Below are 24154 nucleotides of genomic sequence, written 5' to 3' on the forward strand. Positions count from 1 at the left end.
GGTATATTTCAATACTTTTATTTTTCAGTAGGTACAAAATAAAATAAATTATCTGTAAGAGAATATGCCCTAGGTCTTAATTATGTTGGTTTTCATCTCTGATATAGTGATATGTCTTTATCTTCTTAAATGCAATGAAGTTAAATGGATTTGGTATTTGATTATCTCACTAAAGTTGAGGTTTTGGTGGGCTCAATAAACTAGATCAGCATAATATAGTGCAATTTAGGTAATGCCAAAAGCACAGTGCTCCTCTTCCTTTTGAATGCTTTTCTAAACAAAAACAATACTAAACTAAAAATAAAATAAGGGGAGTGGAGGAAGTCATAATTCCTATCACAATATCTGGTTCTGGTTTTGGAGGTCCATAGCCAGAAGACATTCCCATGCAACCAAGTCCTTGCTGAGACACCTCCAAGCCCTGTGAACCCAGCTTCATTCTTCCAACTTTAGCCATTGTTGTCATGTGAAGATGATGGTAGCACTATGATATCAGTGGAAGAAGCAGAATGAAGCTTTGTGAATGTTAATTGTCAAATGACTACAGCTGTGAAACCTCAAATGGCTGAGTATAGTTATTCTAAACAAGAAAGTAAATATAGTTTTTATAAAAAAAATTGTCCCACTCCCAGCAGCCAGTATAGAATATAGCAATTAGAAAAAGAACCCCACAAACCCACCCCATTTAACTAATCAAACGGTGTACCTAACTTTTATTTTCTTTATAAAAATGTTAATAGGACCTTTCACCTCATATATTTACATTGAAAAACTTACTTGTTAGTACATTCATTCACTTATGACCATAATTTTTAACATAAGAAAAAAATACAAATCACTGAATCATTTAGATATGAAACTTTGCTTTCACCTTGGTCAAAGATTAATAGTAGAAGGCATGGCATTGTTGATGTGCTTAAGTCTTTTGTTTATTAAGACAGAGAAACACACACACATACATGAAGTTATCTGGAACAGAGTTCAAACTTCAGATCACTTAATTAATTGAAAGAACAACTCAACAGCAAGAAAATTAAACAACTTTCCAAGAAGAGAGTGGTGGAGTATCAGAGTTCCTCCAGGTAATTAGATCGCCGGCGTATCTACCACCCTTGACAACATCTGCGGCAGCAAAGGACTCGAGTTCTGCCATTTCTTGTGGTGCAAGTTTCACAGATAAAGCACCAATGTTGTTGTTAAGGTTCTCAAGTTTGGTGGTTCCGGGAATGGGGCAGACATCATTGCCTTGGTGGTGAAGCCATGCCAATGCAAGCTGAGATGGTGTGCATCCTTTCTTTGCGGCCATTTCATTGACCCTCTCAAATATAGTCTTGTTTGACTCCAGGTTTTCAGGTTGAAATTTAGGCAGAGCCTGCAAATGCACAAGGATTTTTTTTTTTTTTTTTTTTTAATGTATGTATCATTGATGAACATTTGAAAAACATAATATAGTAAGATGCAAGTGTTATGAAATGAATATATATTATCATATATCTTTTTAGGTCACCGATCAACAAAATCCTAATAATATTAGTAGGTAACTTATCTACTAAAGTTTGACTTGTTAAGATTTGTGAAAGAATATGTAACTGAGTACAAAACATGATTATGAAAATGACAAGTGATCAGAGCATGAATTTCTATAATCGCACACATATGACACAAACCTTCCTGAAGTCGTCCTGTGATAAATTATCAAGCAACTTTGATCCGGATGAAAAGAATCCGCAGCCAAGAGGACTGTATGCAACAATTCCAATGCCAAGTTCCCTGAAAAGGACAATAGTTGGAAGCCAAAAACTCAGACATTGTATCATGATGTTTTATGAGAAGTCCTAGAAAGAGATTTGCTTGTTAACAAGAACATTAATACTTGTGAATGATTAGATTCAAACCTGCAAGTTGGAATCACTTCTTCTTCAACATCTCTTGACCAAAGAGACCATTCTAACTGCACAGCTGATATGGGATGAACAGCATGTGCTCTTCTGATTGTTGAAGCTGAAGCCTCGGATAGACCAATGTATTTTATTTTTCCCTCCTCAACAAGCTTCTTAAGCTCACCAGTCTTAACTTGAAATTGAAGAAGTGAAAAAAATTGAAGTCATCACACATAAGGTAGTCTATTTTTATTACTTCATGCTCTTAACAATTACCATAAAAGTAGATGAAGTGGATAGATTTCGACAAAAATGGGGATTTTTCTGTTAAATCTTTCCTTAATATTATTTATAAGGACAGGAATAGAGAGACGGATTCCAACATGTATAATTTTGCTAAAAAGTTGTGGGTTGGCTTTGTTCCTCCTAGAGTGGAGCTCCTCACTTAGTTTATAGTTCTAGGAAGACTAAATACAAAGGATAGGCTGTGCAATTTGAAGATGCTTCGGAGTGAGGATGTGAAGTGCGTGCTTTGTGGTTCTAGACCTGAGTCTGTCCACCACATTTTCTTTGCATGTGACTGGTCTTGGAATTTATGGGTTGTGATCCTTCAAAGGTGGGGTCTATCTTGGGTGTGGCCGAATTTAGCAAAAGATTGCTTTGACTGCTGGGTGGATTTAAGGCTTGGTAATATACAAAAGTGTGAATGGATTATTTGCTTCTTTGCAACGGTGTGGACTATATGGAAGGAGCGCAACTGCAGAATTTTTTGCAAGAAGGAAAGATCCTTTGAGGCATGTGTAAGCGACATTCAATTCCTGGTCAACCAATGGTGTAATTATAGGCACAGTAATTATGGTTGAAACTGCTTATTTGTGATTTTTAGTGGTGTGGGTTTGTTTCTCAGGGACTCGTTGTTCGTGTTGTTTTTTTGTTCTGTTGGCGGTCCTAGGCTTCTTAGTGCCTTCGAGGTTTTTGACATTCGTGTAATAGTCTAGATCTTTAGCTTATGTCTTTGTTGTTTTATGTTTGGTTCTTGTTTTGTTTAGTTTAAGTTTCGTTTTTTCTTGTTGTCTGTAGCTTGCTCTCACTTCCCTCTTTGGGATTTAAGTGAGTTCTAAAACTATCAAAAAAAAAAAAAAAACAATTAACATACTAAATGTCAGTTCCATAAAACGGATTGCATTTCCTTAACAATATGATATTCAATCTTGTTAAGTGATGAATAATTCAAACATAAGTGTTCACTGAACTAGTTAAATGTGAAATTCAAGGTTATTAATTTCTCGAGTTAACTCGTAAACTCTTATGGTTCAAGTTGACCTAAAGACTTATTTTATGATAGAGAAAGATTCAAACCGTTATTTCGATTGGAACACGTGTATCGATTCGATGTTGGTAATAGAGATCTATGCAATCAATGTCAAGTCTCTTCAAGCTTCCTTCACAGGCAGCTCTCACATATGATGGATCACCACGGTTCTCATATTTTCCATCATCAGAAATGCGGATACCAAACTTGGTTGCCAATTCAACCTTCTCTCTCACCCCTCCACTCAAAGCCTGTCTCAAAGTTCCAAACATTTCATCATAATATCATATGCACAAGCCAAAACAAAATTGTGACATAAAATTCAAACTTGAGAACTTGCTTAAGAAGAATCCATGATCTATAACAGAGAAGAAAGCAACATAAAATCTTGAATCACTCGTTATTTTTTTCACTTGGATAAGATCAACTGAACTGTTTATGTCAACTTATCTGTCTCCAATTAAGTCCAAGGATCAGAACAACAACAAAAAAGTAAAAAATCAGACGAAAAGTCAAAAGGGTAGGTGAATCAAAGCTCAAGTAGGAACCTTTCCAATCAGAATTTCATTGGTGTGAGGACCATAGACATCAGAGGTATCAAGGAATGTGACACCACTTTGAACAGCATGGTGAATGAGAGCAACCATGTCAGGTTCTGGCTTTGGAGGTCCATAGTAAGCAGACATTCCCATGCAACCAAGTCCTTGCTGAGATACCTCCAAACCTTGTGATCCCAGTTTCATTCTTCCAACTTTAGCCATTGCTGTGTTGTGGTGATGATGTGCTTGCTAGTTGCAACTATGATCAGTGTTCGAAGAGTGATGCAGAAGTTTTATTTGGCTTCTTTGAATGAATGTTCTGAGCTATTTGCCTACTCTTATAAGTAGTTGAAAACTCCATCATGATTGCAAGGCAAAGATTATTAATTAATATCATATTATTAATCATTCACTTCATTAGAAATCATTATGACTAATGAGGATAAATTTATGACTATCTCCATGTTGAAATAGTAGTTACAACACTTAGGTAAAATATATTATTTTTATCAAAGATTATGTACCAGTATATATATATATTTAAGGTTCCGATTGTTGGATACGTTTGTTCTTGATTGGTATATTTCAATACTTTTATTTTTCAGTAGGCACAAAATAAAATAAATTATCTGTAAGAGAATATGCCCTAGGTCTTAATTATGTTGGTTTTCATCTCTGATATGTCTTTATCTTCTTAAATGCAATGAAGTTAAATGGATTTGGTATTTGATAATCTCACTAAAGTTGAGGTTTTGGTGGGCTCAATAAACTAGATCAGCATAATATAGTGCAATTTAGGTAATGCCAAAAGCACAGTGCTCCTCTTCCTTTTGAATGCTTTTCTAAACAAAAACAATACTAAACTAAAAATAAAATAAGGGGAGTGGAGGAAGTCATAATTCCTATCACAATATCTGGTTCTGGTTTTGGAGGTCCATAGCCAGAAGACATTCCATGCAACCAAGTCCTTGCTGAGACACCTCCAAGCCCTATGAACCCAGCTTCATTCTTCCAACTTTAGCCATTGTTGTAATGTGAAGATGATGGTAGCACTATGATATCAGTGGAAGAAGCTGAATGAAGCTTTGTGAATGTTAATTGTCAAATGACTACAGGTGTGAAACCTCAAATGGCTGAGTATAGTTATTCTAAACAAGAAAGTAAATATAATTTTAATAAAAAAAATTGTCCCACTCCCAGCAGCCATTAAAGAATACAGCAATTAGAAAAAGAACCCCACAAACCCACCCCCATTTAACTAATCAAATGGTGGACCTCACTTTTATTTTCTTTTAAAAAATGTTAATAGGACCTTCCACCTCATATATTTACATTGAAAAACTATTGGATCTTGAAGAAATAAATAAAACAAAATGAGTACTTACTTGTTAGTTACATTCATTCACTTATGACCATAATTTTTAACATAAAAAAGAAATACAAATCACTGAATCATTTAGATATGAAACTTTGCTTTCACCTTGGTCAAAGATTAATAGTAGAAGGCATGCCATTGTTGATGTGCTTAAGTCTTTTGTTTATTTAGACAGAGAAACACACACACATACATGAAGTTATCTGGAACAGAGTCCAAACTTCAGATTACTTAATTAATTGAAAGAACAAATCAACAGCAAGAAAATTAAACAGCTTTCCAAGAAGAGAGTGGTGGACTATCAGAGTTCTTCCAGGTAATTAGATCGCCGGTGTATCTATCACATTTGACAGCGTCCACAACAGAAAAGGACTCGAGTTCTGCCATTTCTTGTGGTGCAAGTTTCACAGATAAAGCACCAACGTTTTGGTTAAAATTGTCAACTTTGGTGGTTCCAGGAATGAGGCAGTCACCATTTCCTTGGTGGTGAACCCATGCCAATGCAAGCTGAGATGGAGTGCATCCCTTCTTCGTCGCCATTTCATTTACCCTCTCGAATATAGTCTTGTTCTTCTCCAGATTCTCAGGTTGGAATCTAGGCAGATTCTGTAAGTGAACACATAAGATTAACCAAACTACTTTACTTGTTTAACTATGTTGAGTTAATTAGCAATCATCATTATTATGTGTTATAATGCTAAGTATATAAATAAAGGAGATCAATACAGAAATTAATAGTGACTTCATGATTAAAGTTTGAACCAACAAAAAATTGTAAAAAATGCCAAGCTACACTTAATTATACAAATGCACAAGTAATTAGCACTAATTTGTGTTAACACAAACCTGTCTGAAGTCACCCTCAGACAAATTCTCAAAGGATCTTCATGTTTCTTTGTGGCAAAAGAGAATGAGAAGGATGAAGAGGCCTTATTTGTTCTCCTTTGCAGGCGCCCCAACGCCTAATGCACCGGATTCCATCAGAAACGAGCTGATCAGACAATGCCAGTCTTCTAGCAGTTGCAAACTCCTAGGATGCTACAGGGGTAAAAACAACAAAAATACTTGTGAAGATCCGGTCAGCGTCATGAGTGTTTTTCAAAGATCAATTTGCTTGGAGCCGTCTGGCGATTCCTACACGAGGAGATCAACTTTCGACGCAATCTTAGCCGGCTGCATACCGGTTTTTTTCCATCCAAAGTCAGCTTATGAACAATATAGTTGGCATTTACCAAAAGACTATTTGAGCTACTCTGTGTTCATACCTGAAGGTGATGTTAGAGAGAACAAATGAGAAGGGAAGGTTGAGGATGCATTTGATATAGCTGTTAAGGGTATTATAATATTATTAGAAGAGTAGAAGAAATGAGAAGGGAGATTTCATCATCAACAAACAATGGTTATTATTCTAATGAATGAAGATGGTTCATAAGGTCTCAAATTTGCTCATGGGTTTTTCTCACCCTTTTGGAGATGATCTTGCATGCATGGATGATGTTGTTAGTTAGAAATCTTCATTACAAATCAGTTGAAAGGTCTAATTATTTGGATTTCATTTTTGTGTTTGATCTTCGTCAGAGTCAGAAAAATCTTTGACATATTGAGTTAAGTCTTAGTACTATGAATACCAAATATTACTACATATTGCTTCAATTAGAATAAAAAAATGAAATTCTTACATGATACAAATAGTTATCTTTTTAATGTTTTTCATGACACAAAAAAATTTATGGTTGGCCAGTTGAGTGATTTATAAACATTTTTATTAATTGTTTTAAAAATTCTATGATGAAACCGAGATGTAAACTATGTTTTGTAGAATACATATGAAGTTATCTGCAATAGAATCCAAAAACCACTTCGAAGTTAAGAATACAAAATCAGCAGCCAGAAATTTGAAAGATTCACTGATGTAACCAAATTTATTTCAAAAGGGAACACCTAAATGCACTTCATACTGATCTATTTATTGAAAGTAATAAAGTATCAACACTCCAGAGGGTGAAATGGTAAATTAAACATTAAGTGATGAACTTGATTAAACAGCTTTCCAAGAAGAAAGTAGTGGAGTATCAGAGTTCTTCCATGTAGGTATAAGATTATCTGGATATCTACCACCCTTGACCACATCTGCGGCAGCAAAGGACTCGAGTTCTGTCATTTCTTGTGGTGTAAGTTTCACAGACAAGGCTCCAATGTTGTCGTTAAGGTTCTCAATTTTGGTGGTTCCGGGTATGGGGCAGACATCATTGCCTTGGTGGTGAAGCCATGCCAATGCAAGCTGAGATGGTGTGCATCCTTTCTTTGCGGCCATTTCATTGACCCTCTCAAATATAGTCTTGTTTGACTCCAGGTTTTCAGGTTGAAATCTAGGCAGAGCCTGCAAACACACAAGTTTTTTTTTTATGAACATTTGAAAAACATAATATAGTAAGATGCAAGTGTTATGAAATGAATATATATTATCATATATCTTTTTAGGTCACTGATCAACAAAATCCTAATAATATTAGTAGGTAACTTATCTACTAAAGTTTGACTTGTTAAGATTTGTGAAGGACACCAAGTTTTTAAATAGGTGAAAATATGTAACTGAGTACAAAACATGATTATGGAAATGCACAAGTGATCAGAGCATGAATTTCTGTAATCGCACACGTGACACAAACCTTCCTGAAGTCGTCCTGTGATAAATTATCAAGCAACTTTGATCCGGATGAAAAGAATCCGCGGCCAAGAGGACTATATGCAACAATTCCAATGCCAAGTTCCCTGAAAAGGACAATAGTTGGAAGCCAAAAATTCAGACATTGTATCATGATGTTTTATGAGAAGTCCTAGAAAGAGATTTGCTTGTTAACAAGAACATTAATACTTGTGAAGGATTAGATTCACACCTGCAAGTTGGAATCACTTCTTCCTCAACATCTCTTGTCCAAAGAGACCATTCAATTTGCACAGCTGTTATGGGATGAACAGCATGTGCTCTTCTGATTGTTGAAGCCGATGCCTCACTTAGACCGATGTACTTTATTTTTCCCTCCTCAACAAGCTTCTTAAGCTCCCCCATCTTGATTAAATTTTACAAGGGAAAAATTTGAAGTCATCATACACAACCCTTAATATATGTAATTATCTCATATCCTAGCTCTAGGATTGTAACAGATGTCAATTCCAAAACATGTCGCATACTCACATTTCCTTAACTATATGATATAAAAGCTTGGAAATAGACTAAAGCATTATAGGATACAAAGACATATATTCTAAATGCAGATTGGGGTTATTGTATAGCACAATACAGGGCTAAGTAAGTTCTTTGTTGATGCAAACATTGTGATTCAAACCTACCAAATTACATAATATACTACCAAATTGTAAGTTAACCTATGTATATCTGGAATAATAGTAGACAATTTACAAGGTTCAACTTCCCTGAATAAATAATTTCAAGTTGGTGATAACAGAGCTATCATAAGGCAAAGAAAGAAGAACAAAGAAAGGGGTAAAACCGTGACTTCAATTGGCACGCGAGTATCAACTCTATGCTGGATATAGAGATCAATGCAATTAATGTCAAGTCTCTTCAAGCTTCTTTCACAGGAAGCTCTCACATATTCTGGATCTCCATGGATCTCAAACTTCCCATCCTCAATAAAATTGATTGAAAACTTGGTTGCCAATTCAACCTTCTCTCTCAGCCCTCCCTTCAAAGCCTGCCCCAAAATTGAAATTAACTACAACAAAAGTACATGATATCTTCACATAGAAAAAGTAGATATCCCAAGAACATTTTTTATTTTTGTTTTGGTTACTCAGCATATCCACCATCAAACACAATGACTAATCCTCAAAAGACATGATACAAAATTTTCTGTCTTATTTTATCTCAGGAGATAGCAACTAACTACTATATGCAAATAGCATTAGTCTAATTAAAACTAAGGAACTTCTCAGAAGAACATAAGGAATCAAAAGAAAATCCAAAAGGGTATCTGAATCAAAGTTCAAGAAGGAACCTTTCCAATTAGAATTTCATTGGTGTGAGGGCCATAAACATCAGCAGTGTCAAGGAAAGTGACCCCACTTTGAACAGCATGCTGAATGAGAGCAACCATGTCAGGCTCTGGTTTTGGAGGTCCATAGACAGCAGACATTCCCATGCAACCAAGTCCTTGCTGAGACACCTCCAAGCCCTGTGATCCCAGCTTCATTCTTCCAACTTTAGCCATTGTTGTGATGTGAAGATGGTAGTAACACTATGATATCAGTGATCAGAATATATAGAAGAAGCTGAATGAAGAAGCTTTGTGAACGTCTCTCACTTCTCAACTAAAAAGCAGCTCACACTTCATAATTCGTATATTATACATCTATAATAACAAAGGTGATGAATTTTAAAGGAAATATATATTTTTGTCAAATATTTCTCCACAAAGCATAAAGCTTATCAAAACCATTTACAGGATTAGTATTTTGTAAAAAGAAGAAAGTGTGTAATTTTCTTTTTCAAAAAGAAAAAATGACTTAATTCACTTTTATTGGTTCACATAATATTTCTTATTCATTTCTTTTCTTTTATTATAAATTTTTTATTTTTTTATTCTAATGCACACATGACACTTGTTTTTATATTCTTGATCATATAAAACACATCTTTCTGTCCTATTGATAACATTCACTTTCGAAAGGAATCACTTTAAAGATGCTGTTTTTTTTTAAAGAAAAAATTATATACTGCTATAAAGAGTGTGCAAATGTTTTTTTTTCTTAGACCAAAGACTTGGCATATGGACATGGTATCAGTCATGATCACACACCTTTCTAATATTTTACTGGTCTAAGGTTCTGCATATGATGATAGTGTATTTTGTTTTTTGTTGTTTTAAAGTAAATATTTAATTTTGTTCTTAAAATTGTACTGTTGAATTAATTTGATCTTTAAAATTTTTGGGAAAAAAAAAGTGAGTTACATTAGTTTTGGTAAATACAAGGAGGAAGAATGAATAGAGTAAATTATCATTTTTTGTATATTTTCATATTTTGTCAAATTTCAATCATTTTTAGAAGGTCAAAATATTATTTTATTTTTATTTCAAGGGTTATTCTGTAAAATTTTTTTTGAATCTTTTGGTAATAAAATAGTATTTTACCCGTAAAAGTAATATTATTGACTAAAAAAAAATTGTTAGTCACCTAAATTTTCTCATTTTTTATTTTCAAAAAAAAAAAAAAAAAGTTCACTGAATCATTCAGATATGAAACTTTGCTTCCACCTTAGTCAAAGATTAATAGTATAAGCCTTTTGTTTATTTAGACATAGAAACACACACATCAAGTTATCTGCAACAGAGTTCAAACTTCAAACCACTTAATTAATTAAAAGAACAAATCAACAGCAAGAAAATTAAATATCTTTCCAAGAAGAGAGTGGTGGAGTATCAGAGTTCTTCCATGTTCTCAGATCTCCGGCGTATCTATCACCCTTGACAGTGTCCGCGGCAGCAAAGGACTCGAGTTCTGCCATTTCTTGTGGTGCAAGTTTCACAGATAAAGCAGCAATGTTTTGGTTAAAATTGTCAACTTTGGTGGTTCCAATGCAAGCTGAGATGGAGTGCATCCCTTCTTCGCAGCCATTTCATTAACCCCCTCGAATATAGTCTTGTTCTTCTTCAGATTCTCAGGTTGGAATCTAGGCAGATTCTGTAACAGAACACATAAGATTAACCAAGCTACTTTACTTGTTTAACTTTGTTGATCAAGAAAACTGTATTCTGTTTAATGTGTTCAGTTAGCAATCATCATTATTATATGATATAATGCTAAGTATATAACTAAAGCAAGATCAATACAGAAAATACAGAAAATAATAGTGAGTTCATGATTAAAGTTTGAACTAATGAAAATTTGTAAAAAATGCCAAGGTAGCTCAAGTAATTAGCACTAACTTGTGTTAACACAAACCTGTCTTAAGTCACCATCAGATAAATTCTCAAGTAACTTTGTTCCTGATGAAAGGAATCCTCTCCCCAGAGGATTATATGCAACAATTCCAATACCAAGTTCCCTGAGAAGTATAAAATTTAGAAGCCATGAAACTAAATTGTGGATCATATATTTATATTGATGATATAGGCTAAGATAATCCAATCATATAGATCATAGTAACTTCTATACAATCTATGCCGTTGGATCATCTTAGTGTTTCAAACATCTAGTTATTCATTCTCTTTAAACTGCACCTGCAAGTTGGAACCACTTCTTCTTCAACATCTCTTGACCAAAGAGACCATTCTAACTGCACAGCTGATATGGGATGAACAGCATGTGCTCTTCTGATTGTTGAAGCTGAAACCTCGGGTAGACCAATGTATTTTATTTTTCCCTCCTCAACAAGCTTCTTAAGCTCACCAATCTTAACTTGAAATTGAAGAAGTGAAAAAGTTGAAGTCATCACACATAAAGTAGTCTATTTTTATTACTTCATGCTCTTAACAATTAACATACTAAATGTCAGTTCCATAAAACAGATTGCATTTCCTTAACACTATGATATTCAATCTTGTTAAGTGATGAATAATTCAAACATTAGTGTTCACTGAACTAGTTAAATGTGAAATTCAAGGTTATTAATTTCTCGAGTTAACTCGTAAACTCTTATGGTTCAAGTTGACCTAAAGACTTATTGTATCACAGAGAAAGATTCAAACCGTTATTTCGATTGGAACACGTGTATCGATTCGATGTTGGTAATAGAGATCTATGCAATCAATGTCAAGTCTCTTCAAGCTTCCCTCACAGGCAGCTCTCACATATGATGGATCACCACAGTTCTCAAATTTTCCATCATCAGAAATGCGGATACCAAACTTGGTTGCCAATTCAACCTTCTCTCTCACCCCTCCACTCAAAGCCTGTCTCAAAGTTCCAAACATTTCATCATAATATCATATGCACAAGCCAAAACAAAATTGTGACATAAAATTCAAACTTGAGAACTTGCTTAAGAAGAATCCATGATCTATAACAGAGAAGAAAGCAACATAAAATCTTGAATCACTCGTTATTTTTTTCACTTGGATAAGATCAACTGAACTGTTTATGTCAACTTATCTGTCTCCAATTAAGTCCAAGGATCAGAACAACTAAAAAAAATAAAAAATCAGAAGAAAAGTCAAAAGGGTAGGTGAATCAAAGCTCAAGTAGGAACCTTTCCAATCAGAATTTCATTGGTGTGAGGACCATAGACATCAGAGGTATCAAGGAATGTGACACCACTTTGAACAGCATGGTGAATGAGAGCAACCATGTCAGGTTCTGGCTTTGGAGGTCCATAGTAAGCAGACATTCCCATGCAACCAAGTCCTTGCTGAGATACCTCCAAACCTTGTGATCCCAGTTTCATTCTTCCAACTTTAGCCATTGCTGTGTTGTGGTGATGATGTGCTTGCAAGTTGCAACTATGATCAGTGTTCGAAGAGTGATGCAGAAGTTTTATTTGGCTTCTTTGAATGAATGTTCTGAGCTATGTGCCTACTCTTATAAGTAGTTGAAAACTCCATCATGATTGCAAGGCAAAGATTATTAATTAATATCATGTTTTTAATCATTCATTTCATTAGAAATCATTATGACTAATGAGGATAAATTTATGACTATCTCCATGTTGTAATAGTAGTTACAACACTTAGGTAAAATATATTATTTTTATCCAAGATTATGTACCACTATATATATTTAAGGTTCCCATTGTTGGATTACGTTTGTTCTTGATTGGTATATTTCAATACTTTTATTTTTCAGTAGGCACAAAATAAAATAAATTATCTGTAAGAGAATATGCCCTAGGTCTTAATTATGTTGGTTTTCATCCCGGATATGTCTTTATCTTCTTAAATGCAATGAAGTTAAATGGATTTGGTATTTGATTATCTCACTAAAGTTGAGTTTTTGGTGGGGTTCAGTAAACTAGATCAGCATAATTTAATGCAATTTAGTTAATGCCAAAAGCACAGTGCTCTTCTTCCTTTTGAATGCTTTTCTAAACAAAAACAATACTAAACTAAAAATAAAACAAGGGGAGTGGAGGAAGTCATAATTCCTATCACAATATCTGGTTCTGGTTTTGGAGGTCCATGCTTGCTGAGACACCTCCAAGCCCTGTGAACCCAGCTTCATTCTTCCAACTTTAGCCATTGTTGTAATGTGAAGATGATGATAGCACTATGATATCAGTGGATGAAGCTGAATGAAGCTTTGTGAATGTTAATTGTCAAATGACTACAGCTGTGAAACGTCAAATGGCTGAGTATAGTTATTCTAAACAAGAAAGTAAGTATAATTAAAAAAAAAAAAATTGTCCCACTACCAGGAGACATTATAGAATATAGCAATTAGAAAAAGAATCCCACAAACCCACCCCCATTTAACTAATCAAATGGTGGACCTCACCTTTATTTTCTTTATAAAAATGTTAATAGGACCTTTCACCTCATATATTTACAGTGAAAAACTATTGGATCTTGAAGAAATAAAATAGAACAAAATGAATACTTACTTGTTAGTTACATTCATTCACTTATGACCATAATTTTTAACATAAAAAAAAATACAAATCACTGAATCATTTAGATATGAAACTTTGCTTTCACCTTGGTCAAAGATTAATAGTAGAAGGCATGCCATTGTTGATGTGCTTAAGTCTTTTGTTTATTTAGACAGAGAAACACACACACATACATGAAGTTATCTGGAACAGAGTTCAAACTTCAGATTACTTAATTAATTGAAAGAACAAATCAAGAGCAAGAAAATTAAACAGCTTTCCAAGAAGAGAGTGGTGGACTATCAGAGTTCTTCCAGGTAATTAGATCGCCGGTGTATCTATCACCCTTGACAGCGTCTGCAGCAAAGGACTCGAGTTCTGCCATTTCTTGTGGTGCAAGTTTCACAGATAAAGCACCAATGTTTTGGTTAAAATTGTCAACTTTGGTGGTTCCAGGAATGGGGCAGACACCATTTCCTTGGTGGTGAACCCATGCCAATGCAAGCTGAGATGGAGTGCATCCCTTCTTCGTCGTCATTTCATTAACCCTCTCGAATATAGTCTTGTTCTTCTCCAGATTCTCAGGTTGGAATCTACCAGATTCTGTAAGTGAACACATAAGATTAACCAAACTACTTGACTTGTTTAACTATGTTGAGTTAATTAGCAATCATCATTATTATGTGATATAATGCTAAGTATATAAATAAAGGAAGATCAATACAGAAATTAATAGTGACTTCATGATTAAAGTTTGAACCAACGAAAAATTGTAAAAAATGCCAAGCTACACTTAATTATACAAATGCACAAGTAATTAGCAGTAATTTGTGTTAACACAAACCTGTCTGAAGTCACCCTCAGACAAATTCTCAAAAGATCTTCATGTTTCTTTGTGGCAAAAGAGAATGAGAAGGATGAAGAGGCCTTATTTGTTCTCCTTTGCAGGCGCCCCAAGGCCTAATGCACCGGATTCCTTTAGAAACGAGCTGATCAGACAAGGCCAATCTTTAGAAGTTGCAAACTCCTTGGATGCTACAGGGGGAAAAACAACAAAAATATTTCTGAAGATCCGGTCAGCATCATGAGTGTTTTTCAAAGATCAATTTGCTTGGAGCCGTCCGACGATTCCTACACGAGGAGATCAACTTTCGACGCAATCTTTGCCGGCTGCATACCGGTTTTTTTCCATCCAAAGTCAGCTTATGAACAATATAGATGGCATTTACCAAAAGACTATTTGAGCTACTCTGTGTTCATACCTGAAGGTGATGTTAGAGAGAACAAATCAATTATCAATGACACATTGGCTAGGGTTTCTAGGACTAGAATTTCTAAGATGAGAGAAGTTATTATTCCAAGAGTTACATAAAATGAACCAAGGTCTAGATTAGGGAAAGTTGAGGATGCATTTGATATAGCAGTTAAGGGTATTATAATATTATTAGAAGAGTAGAAGAAATGAGAAGGGAGATTTCATCATCAACAAACAATGGTTATTATTCTAATGAATGAAGATGGTTCATATGGTCTCGAATTTGCTCATGGGTTTTTCTCACACTTTTGGAGATGATCATGCATGCATGGATGATGTTGTTAGTTAGAAATCTTCATTACAAATCAGTTGAAAGGTCTAATTATTTGCATTTCATTTTTGTGTTTGATATTCGTCAGAGTCAGAAAAATCTTTGACATATTGAATTAAGTCTTAGTATTATGAATACCAAATATTACTATATATTGCTTCAATTAGAATAGAAAAATGAAATTCTTACATGATACAAATAGTTATCTTTTTAATGTTTTTCATGACACAAAAAAATTTATGGTTGGCCAGTTGAGTGATTTATAAACATTTTTATTAATTGTTTTAAAAATTCATGATGAAACCGAGATGTAAACTATGTTTTGTAGAATACATATGAAGTTATCTGCAATAGAATCCAAAAACCACTTCGAAGTTAAGAATACAAAATCAGCAGCCAGAAATTTGAAAGATTCACTGATGTAACCAAATTCATTTCAAAAGGGAACACCTAAATTCCCTTCATACTGATCTATTTATTGAAAGTATCAACACTCCAGAGGGTGAAATAGTAAATTAAACATTAAGTGATGAACTTGATTAAACAACTTTCCAAGAAGAAAGTGGTGGAGTATCAGAGTTCTTCCATGTAGGTATAAGATCATCTGGATATCTACCACCCTTGACAACATCTGCGGCAGCAAAGGACTCGAGTTCTGTCATTTCTTGTGGTGTAAGTTTCACAGACAAGGCTCCAATGTTGTCGTTAAGGTTCTCAATTTTGGTGGTTCCGGGTATGGGGCAGACATCATTGCCTTGGTGGTGAAGCCATGCCAATGCAAGCTGAGATGGTGTGCATCCTTTCTTTGCGGCCATTTCATTGACCCTCTCAAATATAGTCTTGTTTGACTCCAGGTTTTCAGGTTGAAATCTAGGCAGAGCCTGCAAACACACAAGTTTTTTTTTTTTATGAACATTTGAAAAACATAATATAGTAAGATGCAAGTGTTATGAAATGAATATATATTATCATATATCTTTTTAGGTCACTGATCAACAAAATCCTAATAATATTAGTAGGTAACTTATATACTAAAGTTTGACTTGTTAAGATTTCTGAAGGACACCAAGTTTTTAAATAGGTGAAAATATGTAACTGAGTACAAAACATGATTATGGAAATGCACAAGTGATCAGAGCATGAATTTCTGTAATCGCACACGTGTGACACAAACCTTCCTGAAGTCGTCCTGTGATAAATTATCAAGCAACTTTGATCCGGATGAAAAGAATCCGCGGCCAAGAGGACTATATGCAACAATTCCAATGCCAAGTTCCCTGAAAAGGACAATAGTTGGAAGCCAAAAATTCAGACATTGTATCATGATGTTTTATGAGAAGTCCTAGAAAGAGATTTTCTTGTTAACAAGAACATTAATACTTATGAATGATTAGATTCAAACCTGCAACTTGGAATCACTTCTTCCTCAACATCTCTTGTCCAAAGAGACCATTCAATTTGCACAGCTGTTATGGGATGAACAGCATGTGCTCTTCTGATTGTTGAAGCCGATGCCTCACTTAGACCGATGTACTTTATTTTTCCCTCCTCAACAAGCTTCTTAAGCTCCCCCATCTTGATTAAAATTTACAAGGGAAAAATTTGAAGTCATCATACACAACCCTTAATATATGTAATTATCTCATTTCCTAGCTCTAGGATTGTAACAGATGTCAATTCCAAAACATGTCGCATACTCGCATTTCCTTAACTATATGATATAAAAGCTTGGAAATAGACTAAAGCATTATAGGATACAAAGACATATATTCTAAATGCAGATTGGGGTTATTGTATAGCACAATACAAGGCTAAGTAAGTTTTTTGTTGATGCAAACATGGTGATTTAAACCTACCAAATTACATAAACTACCTAATTGTAAGTTAACCTATGTATATCTGGAATAATAGTAGACAATTTACAAGGTTTAACTTCCCTGAATAAATAATTTCAAGTTGGTGATAACAGAGCTATCATAAGACAAAAAAAGAAGAACAAAGAAAGGGGTAAAACCGTGACTTCAATTGGCACGCGAGTATCAACTCTATGCTGGAAATAGAGATCAATGCAATTAATGTCAAGTCTCTTCAAGCTTCTTTCACAGGAAGCTCTCACATATTCTGGATCTCCATGGATCTCAAACTTTCCATCCTCAATAAAATTGATTGAAAACTTGGTTGCCAATTCAACCTTCTCTCTCAGCCCTCCCTTCAAAGCCTGCCCCAAAATTGAAATTAACTACAACAAAAGCGCATGATATCTTCACATAGAAAAAGTAGATATCCCAAGAACATTTTTTATTTTTGTTTTGGTTACTCAGCATATCCACCATCAAACACAATGACTAATCCTCAAAAGACATGATACAAAATTTTCTGTCTTATTTTATCTCATGAGATAGCAAGTAACTACTATATGCAATTAACATTAGTCTAATTAAAACTAAGGGAACTTCTCAGAAGAACATAAGGAATCAAAAGAAAATCCAAAAGGGTATCTGAATCAAAGTTCAAGAAGGAACCTTTCCAATTAGAATTTCATTGGTGTGAGGGCCATAAACATCAGCAGTGTCAAGGAAAGTGACCCCACTTTGAACAGCATGCTGAATGAGAGCAACCATGTCAGGCTCTGGTTTTGGAGGTCCATAGACAGCAGACATTCCCATGCAACCAAGTCCTTGCTGAGACACTTCCAAGCCCTGTGATCCCAGCTTCATTCTTCCAACTTTAGCCATTGTTGTGATGTGAAGATGGTAGTAACCCTATGATATCAGTGATCAGAATATATAGAAGAAGCTGAATGAAGAAGCTTTGTGAATGTCTCTCACTTCTCAACTAAAAAGCAGCTCACACTTCCTAATTCGTATATTATACATCTATAATAACAAAGGTGATGAATTTTAAAGGACATATATACTTTTGTCAAATATTTCTCCACAAAGCATAAAGCTTATCAAAACCATTTACAGGACTAGTATTTTGTAAAAAGGAGAAAGTGTGTAATTTTCTTTTTCAAAAAGAAAAAATGACTTAATTCACTTTTATTGGTTCACATAATATTTCTTATTCATTTCTTTTCTTTTATTATAAATTTTTTATTTTTTTATTCTAATGCACACATGACACTTGTTTTTATATTCTTGATCATATAAAACACATCTTTCTGTCCTATTGATAGCATTCACTTTCGAAAGGAATCACTTTAAAGATGCTGTTTTTTTTTTTAAAGAAAAAATTATATACTGCTATAAAGAGTGTGCAAATGTTTTTCTTAGACCAAAGACTTGGCATATGGACATGGTATCAGTCATGATCACACACCTTTCTAATATTTTACTGGTCTAAGGTTCTGCATATGATGATAGTGTATTTTGTTTTTTGTTTTTTGTTGTTTTAAAGTAAATATTTAATTTTGTTCTTAAAATTGTATTGTTGAATTAATTTGATCTTTAAAATTTTTTTTAAAAAAGTGAGTTACATTAGTTTTGGTAAATACAAGGAGGAAGAATGAAAATAGAGTAAATGATCATTTTTGGTATATTTTGCCAAATTTCAATCATTTTTAGAAGGTCAAAATATTATTTTATTTTTCTTTCAAGGGTTATTCTGTAAAAATTTTTTTGAATCTTTTGATAATAAAATAGTAGTTTACCCGTAAAAATAATACTATTGACTAAAAAAAATTGTTAGTCACATAAATTTTCTCATTTTTTATTTTCAAAAAAAAAAAAAAGGTTCACTGAATCATTCAGATATGAAACTTTGCTTCCTTAGTCAAAGATTAATAGTAGAAGGAATGCCATTGCACTTTTGATGTGCTTAACAACTTAAGCCTTTTGTTTTTTTAGACATAGAATTATAGAAACACAAACACATCAAATTATCTGCATCAGAGTTCAAACTTCAAACCACTTAATTAATTAAAAGAACAAATCAACAGCAAGAAAATTAAACATCTTTCCAAGAAGAGAGTGGTGGAGTATCAGAGTTCTTCCATGTACTCAGATCTCCGGCGTATCTATCACCCTTGACAGTGTCCGCGGCAGCAAAGGACTCGAGTTCTGCCATTTCTTGTGGTGCAAGTTTCACAGATAAAGCAGCAATGTGTTGGTTAAAATTGTCAACTTTGGTGGTTCCAGGAATGGGGCAGACATCATTTCCTTGGTGGTGAACCCATGCCAATGCAAGCTGAGATGGAGTGCATCCCTTCTTCGCCGCCATTTCATTAACCCTCTCGAATATAGTCTTGTTCTTCTCCAGATTCTCAGGTTGGAATCTAGGCAGATTCTGTAACAGAACACATAAGATTAACCAAGCTACTTTACTTGTTTAACTTTGTTGATCAAGAAAACTGTATTCTGTTTAATGTGTTCAGTTAGCAATCATCATTATTATATGATATAATGCTAAGTATATAACTAAAGCAAGATCAATACAGAAAATACAGAAAATAATAGTGAGTTCATGATTAAAGTTTGAACTGATGAAAATTTGTAAAAAATGCCAAGGTAGCTCAAGTAATTAGCACTAACTTGTGTTAACACAAACCTGTCTTAAGTCACCCTCAGATAAATTCTCAAGTAACTTTGTTCCTGATGAAAGGAATCCTCTCCCCAGAGGATTATATGCAACAATTCCAATACCAAGTTCCCTGAGAAGTATAAAATTTAGAAGCCATGAAACTATATTGTGGATCATATATTTATATTGATGATATAGGCTAAGATAATCCAATCATATAGATCCTAGTAACTTCTATACAATCTATGCCGTTGGATCATCTTAGTGTTTCAAACATCGAGTTATTCGTTGTCTTAAACTGCACCTGCAAGTTGGAATCACTTCTTCTTCAGCATCTCTTGACCAAAGAGACCATTCTAACTGCACAGCTGATATGGGATGAACAGCATGTGCTCTTCTGATTGTTGAAGCTGAAACCTCGGATAGACCAATGTATTTTATTTTTCCCTCCTCAACAAGCTTCTTAAGCTCACCAATCTTAACTTGAAATTGAAGAAGTGAAAAAGTTGAAGTCATCACACATAAAGTAGTCTATTTTTATTACTTCATGCTCTTAACAATTAACATACTAAATGTCAGTTCCATATAACAGATTGCATTTCCTTAACAACATGATATATTCAATCTTGTTAAGTGATGAATAATTCAAACTTTAGTGTTCACTGAACTAGTTAAATGTGAAATTCAAGGTTATTAATTTCTCGAGTTAACTCGTAAACTCTTATGGTTCAAGTTGACCTAAAGACTTATTTTATCACAGAGAAAGATTCAAACCGTTATTTCGATTGGAACACGTGTATCGATTCGATGTTGGTAATAGAGATCTATGCAATCAATGTCAAGTCTCTTCAAGCTTCCCTCACAGGCAGCTCTCACATATGATGGATCACCACGGTTCTCAAATTTTCCATCATCAGAAATGCGGATACCAAACTTGGTTGCCAATTCAACCTTCTCTCTCACCCCTCCATTCAAAGCCTGTCCCAAATTTCCAAACATTTCATCATAATATCATATGCACAAGCCAAAACAAAATTGTGACATAAATAAGAAATGGCATTATTCATTTATAAAATTCAAACTTGAGAACTTGCTTAAGAAGAATCCATGATCTATAACAGAGAGAAAAGCAACACAAAATCTTGAATCACTCATTATTTTTTTCACTTGGATAAGATCAACTGAACTGTTTATGTCAACTTATCTGTCTCCAATTAAGTCCAAGGATCAGAACAACCAAAAAAAAAAAAAAAATCAAAAGAAAAATCGAAAGGGTAGGTGAATCAAAGCTCAAGTAAGAACCTTTCCAATCAGAATTTCGTTGGTGTGAGGACCATAGACATCAGTGGTATCAAGGAATGTGACACCACTTTGAACAGCATGGTGAATGAGAGCAACCATGTCAGGTTCTGGCTTTGGAGGATCATAATAAGCAGACATTCCCATGCATCCAAGTCCTTGCTGAGATACCTCCAAACCTTGTGATCCCAGTTTCATTCTTCCAACTTTAGTCAGCTTGGTCCTTGCATCGTCCAGAGCAGCATGCAATATGGCTGCTTCCTCGTCACAATTCACGAATTCCTGAGCGACGTTAAAGAAGTGTGTACATAACCCTTTGTATAAGTTACGATTCTCATCCGAACGACTCACGTCGTGACTACTCTTAATGTAGGTGTGCTTGCGCTTTATATTCTTGCTCCAACGAGGGAGAACATAGCAGATAGGTACTCTGTTTACTTTATAAAAGAAAAACACAACAAGACAGTGACAACACAGTATGCCTGAATTCTCAAACATGTTGCACTCACATCGAACTTTCTGAGTCGAACGGTCAAAATAAACGTCGTATGTAATATAGCGAATCTTTTCGTTAGCTAATTTTTCTTCTTCCACCTTCACACAATCCGAGTCACCTTCTTGTGTAACAGCACGGATGGTGCAATCATATCTTTTACGGAACTCCATTTGGATATCCCTAAACATGTTGCTAGTGTATTCCTGTTGAAATTGTCTCTCAATGGTAGAGCTAGATGTACACAGGATAACTCCTCTAGAGTCTGCAGCATCATTTTCCAGTTCTTTCTACTCTTTGTTCCTAAGTACATTGTCGTACTCATAGATGAACTGAATCAAGCTAGTCTTGCTATATAAGAATTTTCCGTAGAATGCGTGCATACTCTCACTCTTTTGCATACTTTTCATAGCAGCCCAAAATTCACCCTTAAAAAAGATTGGAACCCACATCTGTCGGTTGTTGTAAAGTTCTACACAAAACAAATCATTCATAGAGCCAGTTAGACTCAACCAGAAGACCACAATTACATAACCAACAAAAACCGCGAAAAGAATACATTTTCAGAAAACAATACAAGCACATGACAAACATAAGCAATAACGAAGCATGATATAATTTTAAAGTAACGAACCTGATAGCCATGTGTTGTGATCTAGGTTGCACTCATTTATGAATTCAGTCCAATCATCTTTGAATGACTCAACCGAATGAGAATTCCATACAATGTCACTCAATTTAGCATTCAACTCTTTGAACTGAGCATAACCTCTGAGCTTTTGCGATATCTTTTTCAATATGTGCCAGATGCACCATCGGTGGCGTGTATGGGGTAGGACCTTCCTAATTGTACTAAACATGGCCTTGCATTGGTCGCGAGTGATGATTCCCTGTGGCACAATTCCCATGCATTTCACCCATTGCATGAACACCCACTCAAAATTATGAATGTTCTCGTTTCCTAGTAGAGCACAACCAAGAAGAGTGTACTTTCCATGGTGATTGACACCGACAAAAGATACGAACGATAATCCATGCCTACACGAACAACAACCACATGTAAGAACATTTGACTATTACAAAACAAAAAAGTTTTTAACAATTCCACGTAAATACATATTACTTGTTTGTACTATATGTGGTATCAAACAACACCACGTCTCCATAATATTTATACGATGCCCTGCACCTTGCATCTACCCAAAGTACACTCCTAAACTTGTAATCATCGTCAATATTTATTGCATAAAAGAAGTTTGGATTGATCTCTTTCATTCGTATAAAGTAATTTAACATCTCTTTAACATCCGCATTGACACCAATAGACCGGAGTTTGGATGTAATATAATTCCTCACTTCCTTTTCTAAGAAACTCAGGTTCGACGATCCACCAATCTCATTAGCCAGTGTTAAATATGTCTTATTGGGTTGTATGTCAACCTCATCGTTATCTTCAATCACGCATTTAGTATGCATGGTCAACTCTCTATACTCATGGTAGTGCACCGTCTTTTTAGGAGAACATGGATGCGAATGCTTCAATTCTACCTTCAACAACACCTAATCTTTCTTCTCTCTATCAAACTTCACATATATCTTTGCTCTACATCCCATGGCTGCAATCGTTTTCTTCCGTGTTGCTTCTTTCGCACGAGACTCGCGAAAACCCTCCCGATTACAATGAATAGATTGGTTAATTGGTTTCTTGAATTCCTTTATCGTCCTGTCAAATGTTGTGGTCCTAATTTTACTTATGAAACCGACTTTTTTTGCATAGGTCGCATAAAATTCTTGTGCCAGCCAACTCTTGGTATTTCTTCTTTGCAAAGGCCACTGTGATCCGGTAACTGTATATCAATTCACAACAAATATCACTTAATGACACAAATGATTAATAGTGAATTCTAAAATCTCGTTATTGTTAAATCAACAATAAATTACAATTTGAACTTCATGACTCAGTTTCGTCTCATCACTTTCTAGCTCAGTAACGCCCATAACTTCCATGATCTGCAATCGAACACAAACAAATAAAGCCAAACAAAAGAACCAAACCAAATATCGTACCAAAAAGTAAATATAAAAAAAATAAACAACCAATCAATGACCAAAAAAATTCAGATAAACATGCAATAAGAGACATTCAATTATATTAAATCATCCAACAAAAAATAACCATCTCAAATTTTTTATTTTTAAAACTCCAATATATTAACATAAAATCAACATTTTTGTTTATATTACATGTATAATGATTTAAAAAAAAATGTTATTATTACTTTTCATCTTTCATCGGAATTGTTATGAATGCAACTCCAAAAAAGTAATAGGTATAACAACAAATACACATAAAATATAATAGAATAAACCATTTACATTAAGAACAAACATCTCATTTGTATGAAAAATAAACATTTTCATGCAAATAAAATCTTCGCTGCATACCTTGTCATCACGTTGACCTTCCACAAGGCATAAATTCACAATGTTGCCATTTGAATGGGTAGAATGGTCATGTAGGAGGATGGGGCATTAGAACTTCCTTCATCCATTGATGACTCCGTCAACAGTCCCAATAGCACGCCTTCAACCCCAAACACGGTA

At 34.6% G+C, this 24154-nt stretch overlaps 6 protein-coding genes and 1 pseudogene across 8 annotated transcripts; all 7 read right to left on the reverse strand.

Annotated features, from left to right (window-relative positions):
- Positions 1-883: 883 nt before the first annotated feature.
- LOC148569566 (putative aldo-keto reductase 2) lies at positions 884-4079 on the reverse strand. The gene is made up of 5 exons (XM_088483978.1): positions 3741-4079; positions 3240-3443; positions 1896-2068; positions 1668-1770; positions 884-1372 (listed from the first exon to the last, which is right to left on the reverse strand). Exons 1-5 carry the CDS (start codon positions 3951-3953, stop codon positions 1034-1036), a joined length of 1032 nt encoding a protein of 343 aa, XP_088340104.1. The 5' UTR covers positions 3954-4079; the 3' UTR covers positions 884-1033.
- A 1294-nt stretch (positions 4080-5373) lies between these two features.
- LOC110270814 (putative aldo-keto reductase 3) lies at positions 5374-6195 on the reverse strand. Its single transcript, XM_088485122.1, has 2 exons — positions 6172-6195; positions 5374-5712 (listed from the first exon to the last, which is right to left on the reverse strand). The coding sequence occupies exons 1-2, from the start codon at positions 6193-6195 to the stop codon at positions 5374-5376; spliced, it is 363 nt and encodes a 120-aa protein (XP_088341248.1).
- Positions 6196-6917: 722 nt separating this feature from the next.
- Positions 6918-10179, reverse strand: LOC107635595 (putative aldo-keto reductase 2). Its single transcript, XM_016339112.3, has 5 exons — positions 9126-10179; positions 8619-8822; positions 8004-8176; positions 7776-7878; positions 6918-7486 (listed from the first exon to the last, which is right to left on the reverse strand). Exons 1-5 carry the CDS (start codon positions 9336-9338, stop codon positions 7145-7147), a joined length of 1035 nt encoding a protein of 344 aa, XP_016194598.1. The 5' UTR covers positions 9339-10179; the 3' UTR covers positions 6918-7144.
- Positions 10180-10394: 215 nt separating this feature from the next.
- Positions 10395-12773, reverse strand: LOC107635599 (putative aldo-keto reductase 2; annotated as a pseudogene). Its single transcript, XR_015880865.1, has 5 exons — positions 12317-12773; positions 11817-12020; positions 11349-11521; positions 11071-11173; positions 10395-10809 (listed from the first exon to the last, which is right to left on the reverse strand). The product of XR_015880865.1 is annotated as a putative aldo-keto reductase 2 (transcript).
- A 1131-nt stretch (positions 12774-13904) lies between these two features.
- Positions 13905-18152, reverse strand: LOC110262338 (putative aldo-keto reductase 2). 2 transcript variants are annotated; one of them, XM_088483974.1, is made up of 6 exons: positions 17760-18152; positions 17252-17455; positions 16640-16812; positions 16412-16514; positions 15992-16118; positions 13905-14128 (listed from the first exon to the last, which is right to left on the reverse strand). In XM_088483974.1, the coding sequence occupies exons 1-6, from the start codon at positions 17970-17972 to the stop codon at positions 13920-13922; spliced, it is 1029 nt and encodes a 342-aa protein (XP_088340100.1). In that variant the 5' UTR covers positions 17973-18152; the 3' UTR covers positions 13905-13919. The 2 variants fall into 2 exon arrangements, with proteins under 2 accessions (XP_088340100.1, XP_020977869.1); XM_021122210.2 differs by lacking the exon at positions 13905-14128 and having other exon boundaries at positions 15589-16118; positions 17760-18131.
- A 1033-nt stretch (positions 18153-19185) lies between these two features.
- Positions 19186-21255, reverse strand: LOC107635601 (putative aldo-keto reductase 2). Its single transcript, XM_016339118.3, has 5 exons — positions 21061-21255; positions 20533-20736; positions 20063-20235; positions 19786-19888; positions 19186-19524 (listed from the first exon to the last, which is right to left on the reverse strand). The coding sequence occupies exons 1-5, from the start codon at positions 21253-21255 to the stop codon at positions 19186-19188; spliced, it is 1014 nt and encodes a 337-aa protein (XP_016194604.3).
- A 585-nt stretch (positions 21256-21840) lies between these two features.
- Positions 21841-23026, reverse strand: LOC110271644 (protein FAR-RED IMPAIRED RESPONSE 1-like). Its single transcript, XM_021122669.1, has 3 exons — positions 22674-23026; positions 22185-22588; positions 21841-22022 (listed from the first exon to the last, which is right to left on the reverse strand). The coding sequence occupies exons 1-3, from the start codon at positions 23024-23026 to the stop codon at positions 21841-21843; spliced, it is 939 nt and encodes a 312-aa protein (XP_020978328.1).
- Between the last annotated feature and the right edge of the window lie 1128 nt (positions 23027-24154).

The sequence above is a fragment of the Arachis ipaensis genome, chromosome B4 (assembly GCF_059453495.1).
Source record: "Arachis ipaensis isolate K30076 ecotype BB chromosome B4, ASM5945349v1, whole genome shotgun sequence".
NCBI lineage: Eukaryota > Viridiplantae > Streptophyta > Magnoliopsida > Fabales > Fabaceae > Arachis > Arachis ipaensis.

What these genes read in the sequence shown, in the direction of transcription:
- LOC107635601 (XM_016339118.3), bottom strand. Translation starts at nt 21,255, where the DNA reads ATGAAACTGGGATCACAAGGTTTGGAGGTATCTCAGCAAGGACTTGGA. An exon ending in ACGAAATTCTGATTGGAAAG is followed by an intron (nt 20,737 to 21,060) that starts GTTCTTACTTGA and finishes AATTTGGGACAG; the next exon opens with GCTTTGAATGGAGGGGTGAG. An exon ending in GTGTTCCAATCGAAATAACG is followed by an intron (nt 20,236 to 20,532) that starts GTTTGAATCTTT and finishes TTTCAAGTTAAG; the next exon opens with ATTGGTGAGCTTAAGAAGCT.
- LOC110270814 (XM_088485122.1), bottom strand. Translation starts at nt 6,195, where the DNA reads ATGACGCTGACCGGATCTTCACAA. An exon ending in CGCTGACCGGATCTTCACAA is followed by an intron (nt 5,713 to 6,171) that starts GTATTTTTGTTG and finishes GTTCACTTACAG; the next exon opens with AATCTGCCTAGATTCCAACC.
- LOC148569566 (XM_088483978.1), bottom strand. Translation starts at nt 3,953, where the DNA reads ATGGCTAAAGTTGGAAGAATGAAACTGGGATCACAAGGTTTGGAGGTA. An exon ending in ATGAAATTCTGATTGGAAAG is followed by an intron (nt 3,444 to 3,740) that starts GTTCCTACTTGA and finishes ACTTTGAGACAG; the next exon opens with GCTTTGAGTGGAGGGGTGAG. An exon ending in GAAGTGATTCCAACTTGCAG is followed by an intron (nt 1,771 to 1,895) that starts GTTTGAATCTAA and finishes TGTCCTTTTCAG; the next exon opens with GGAACTTGGCATTGGAATTG.
- LOC110271644 (XM_021122669.1), bottom strand. Translation starts at nt 23,026, where the DNA reads ATGCATACTAAATGCGTGATTGAAGATAACGATGAGGTTGACATACAA. An exon ending in ACCACATATAGTACAAACAA is followed by an intron (nt 22,589 to 22,673) that starts GTAATATGTATT and finishes TTGTTCGTGTAG; the next exon opens with GCATGGATTATCGTTCGTAT. An exon ending in TCACAACACATGGCTATCAG is followed by an intron (nt 22,023 to 22,184) that starts GTTCGTTACTTT and finishes TGTTTTGTGTAG; the next exon opens with AACTTTACAACAACCGACAG.
- LOC107635595 (XM_016339112.3), bottom strand. Translation starts at nt 9,338, where the DNA reads ATGGCTAAAGTTGGAAGAATGAAGCTGGGATCACAGGGCTTGGAGGTG. An exon ending in ATGAAATTCTAATTGGAAAG is followed by an intron (nt 8,823 to 9,125) that starts GTTCCTTCTTGA and finishes ATTTTGGGGCAG; the next exon opens with GCTTTGAAGGGAGGGCTGAG. An exon ending in GAAGTGATTCCAACTTGCAG is followed by an intron (nt 7,879 to 8,003) that starts GTGTGAATCTAA and finishes TGTCCTTTTCAG; the next exon opens with GGAACTTGGCATTGGAATTG.
- LOC110262338 (XM_021122210.2), bottom strand. Translation starts at nt 17,972, where the DNA reads ATGGCTAAAGTTGGAAGAATGAAGCTGGGATCACAGGGCTTGGAAGTG. An exon ending in ATGAAATTCTAATTGGAAAG is followed by an intron (nt 17,456 to 17,759) that starts GTTCCTTCTTGA and finishes ATTTTGGGGCAG; the next exon opens with GCTTTGAAGGGAGGGCTGAG. An exon ending in CACAGGACGACTTCAGGAAG is followed by an intron (nt 16,119 to 16,411) that starts GTTTGTGTCACA and finishes GTGTGTTTGCAG; the next exon opens with GCTCTGCCTAGATTTCAACC.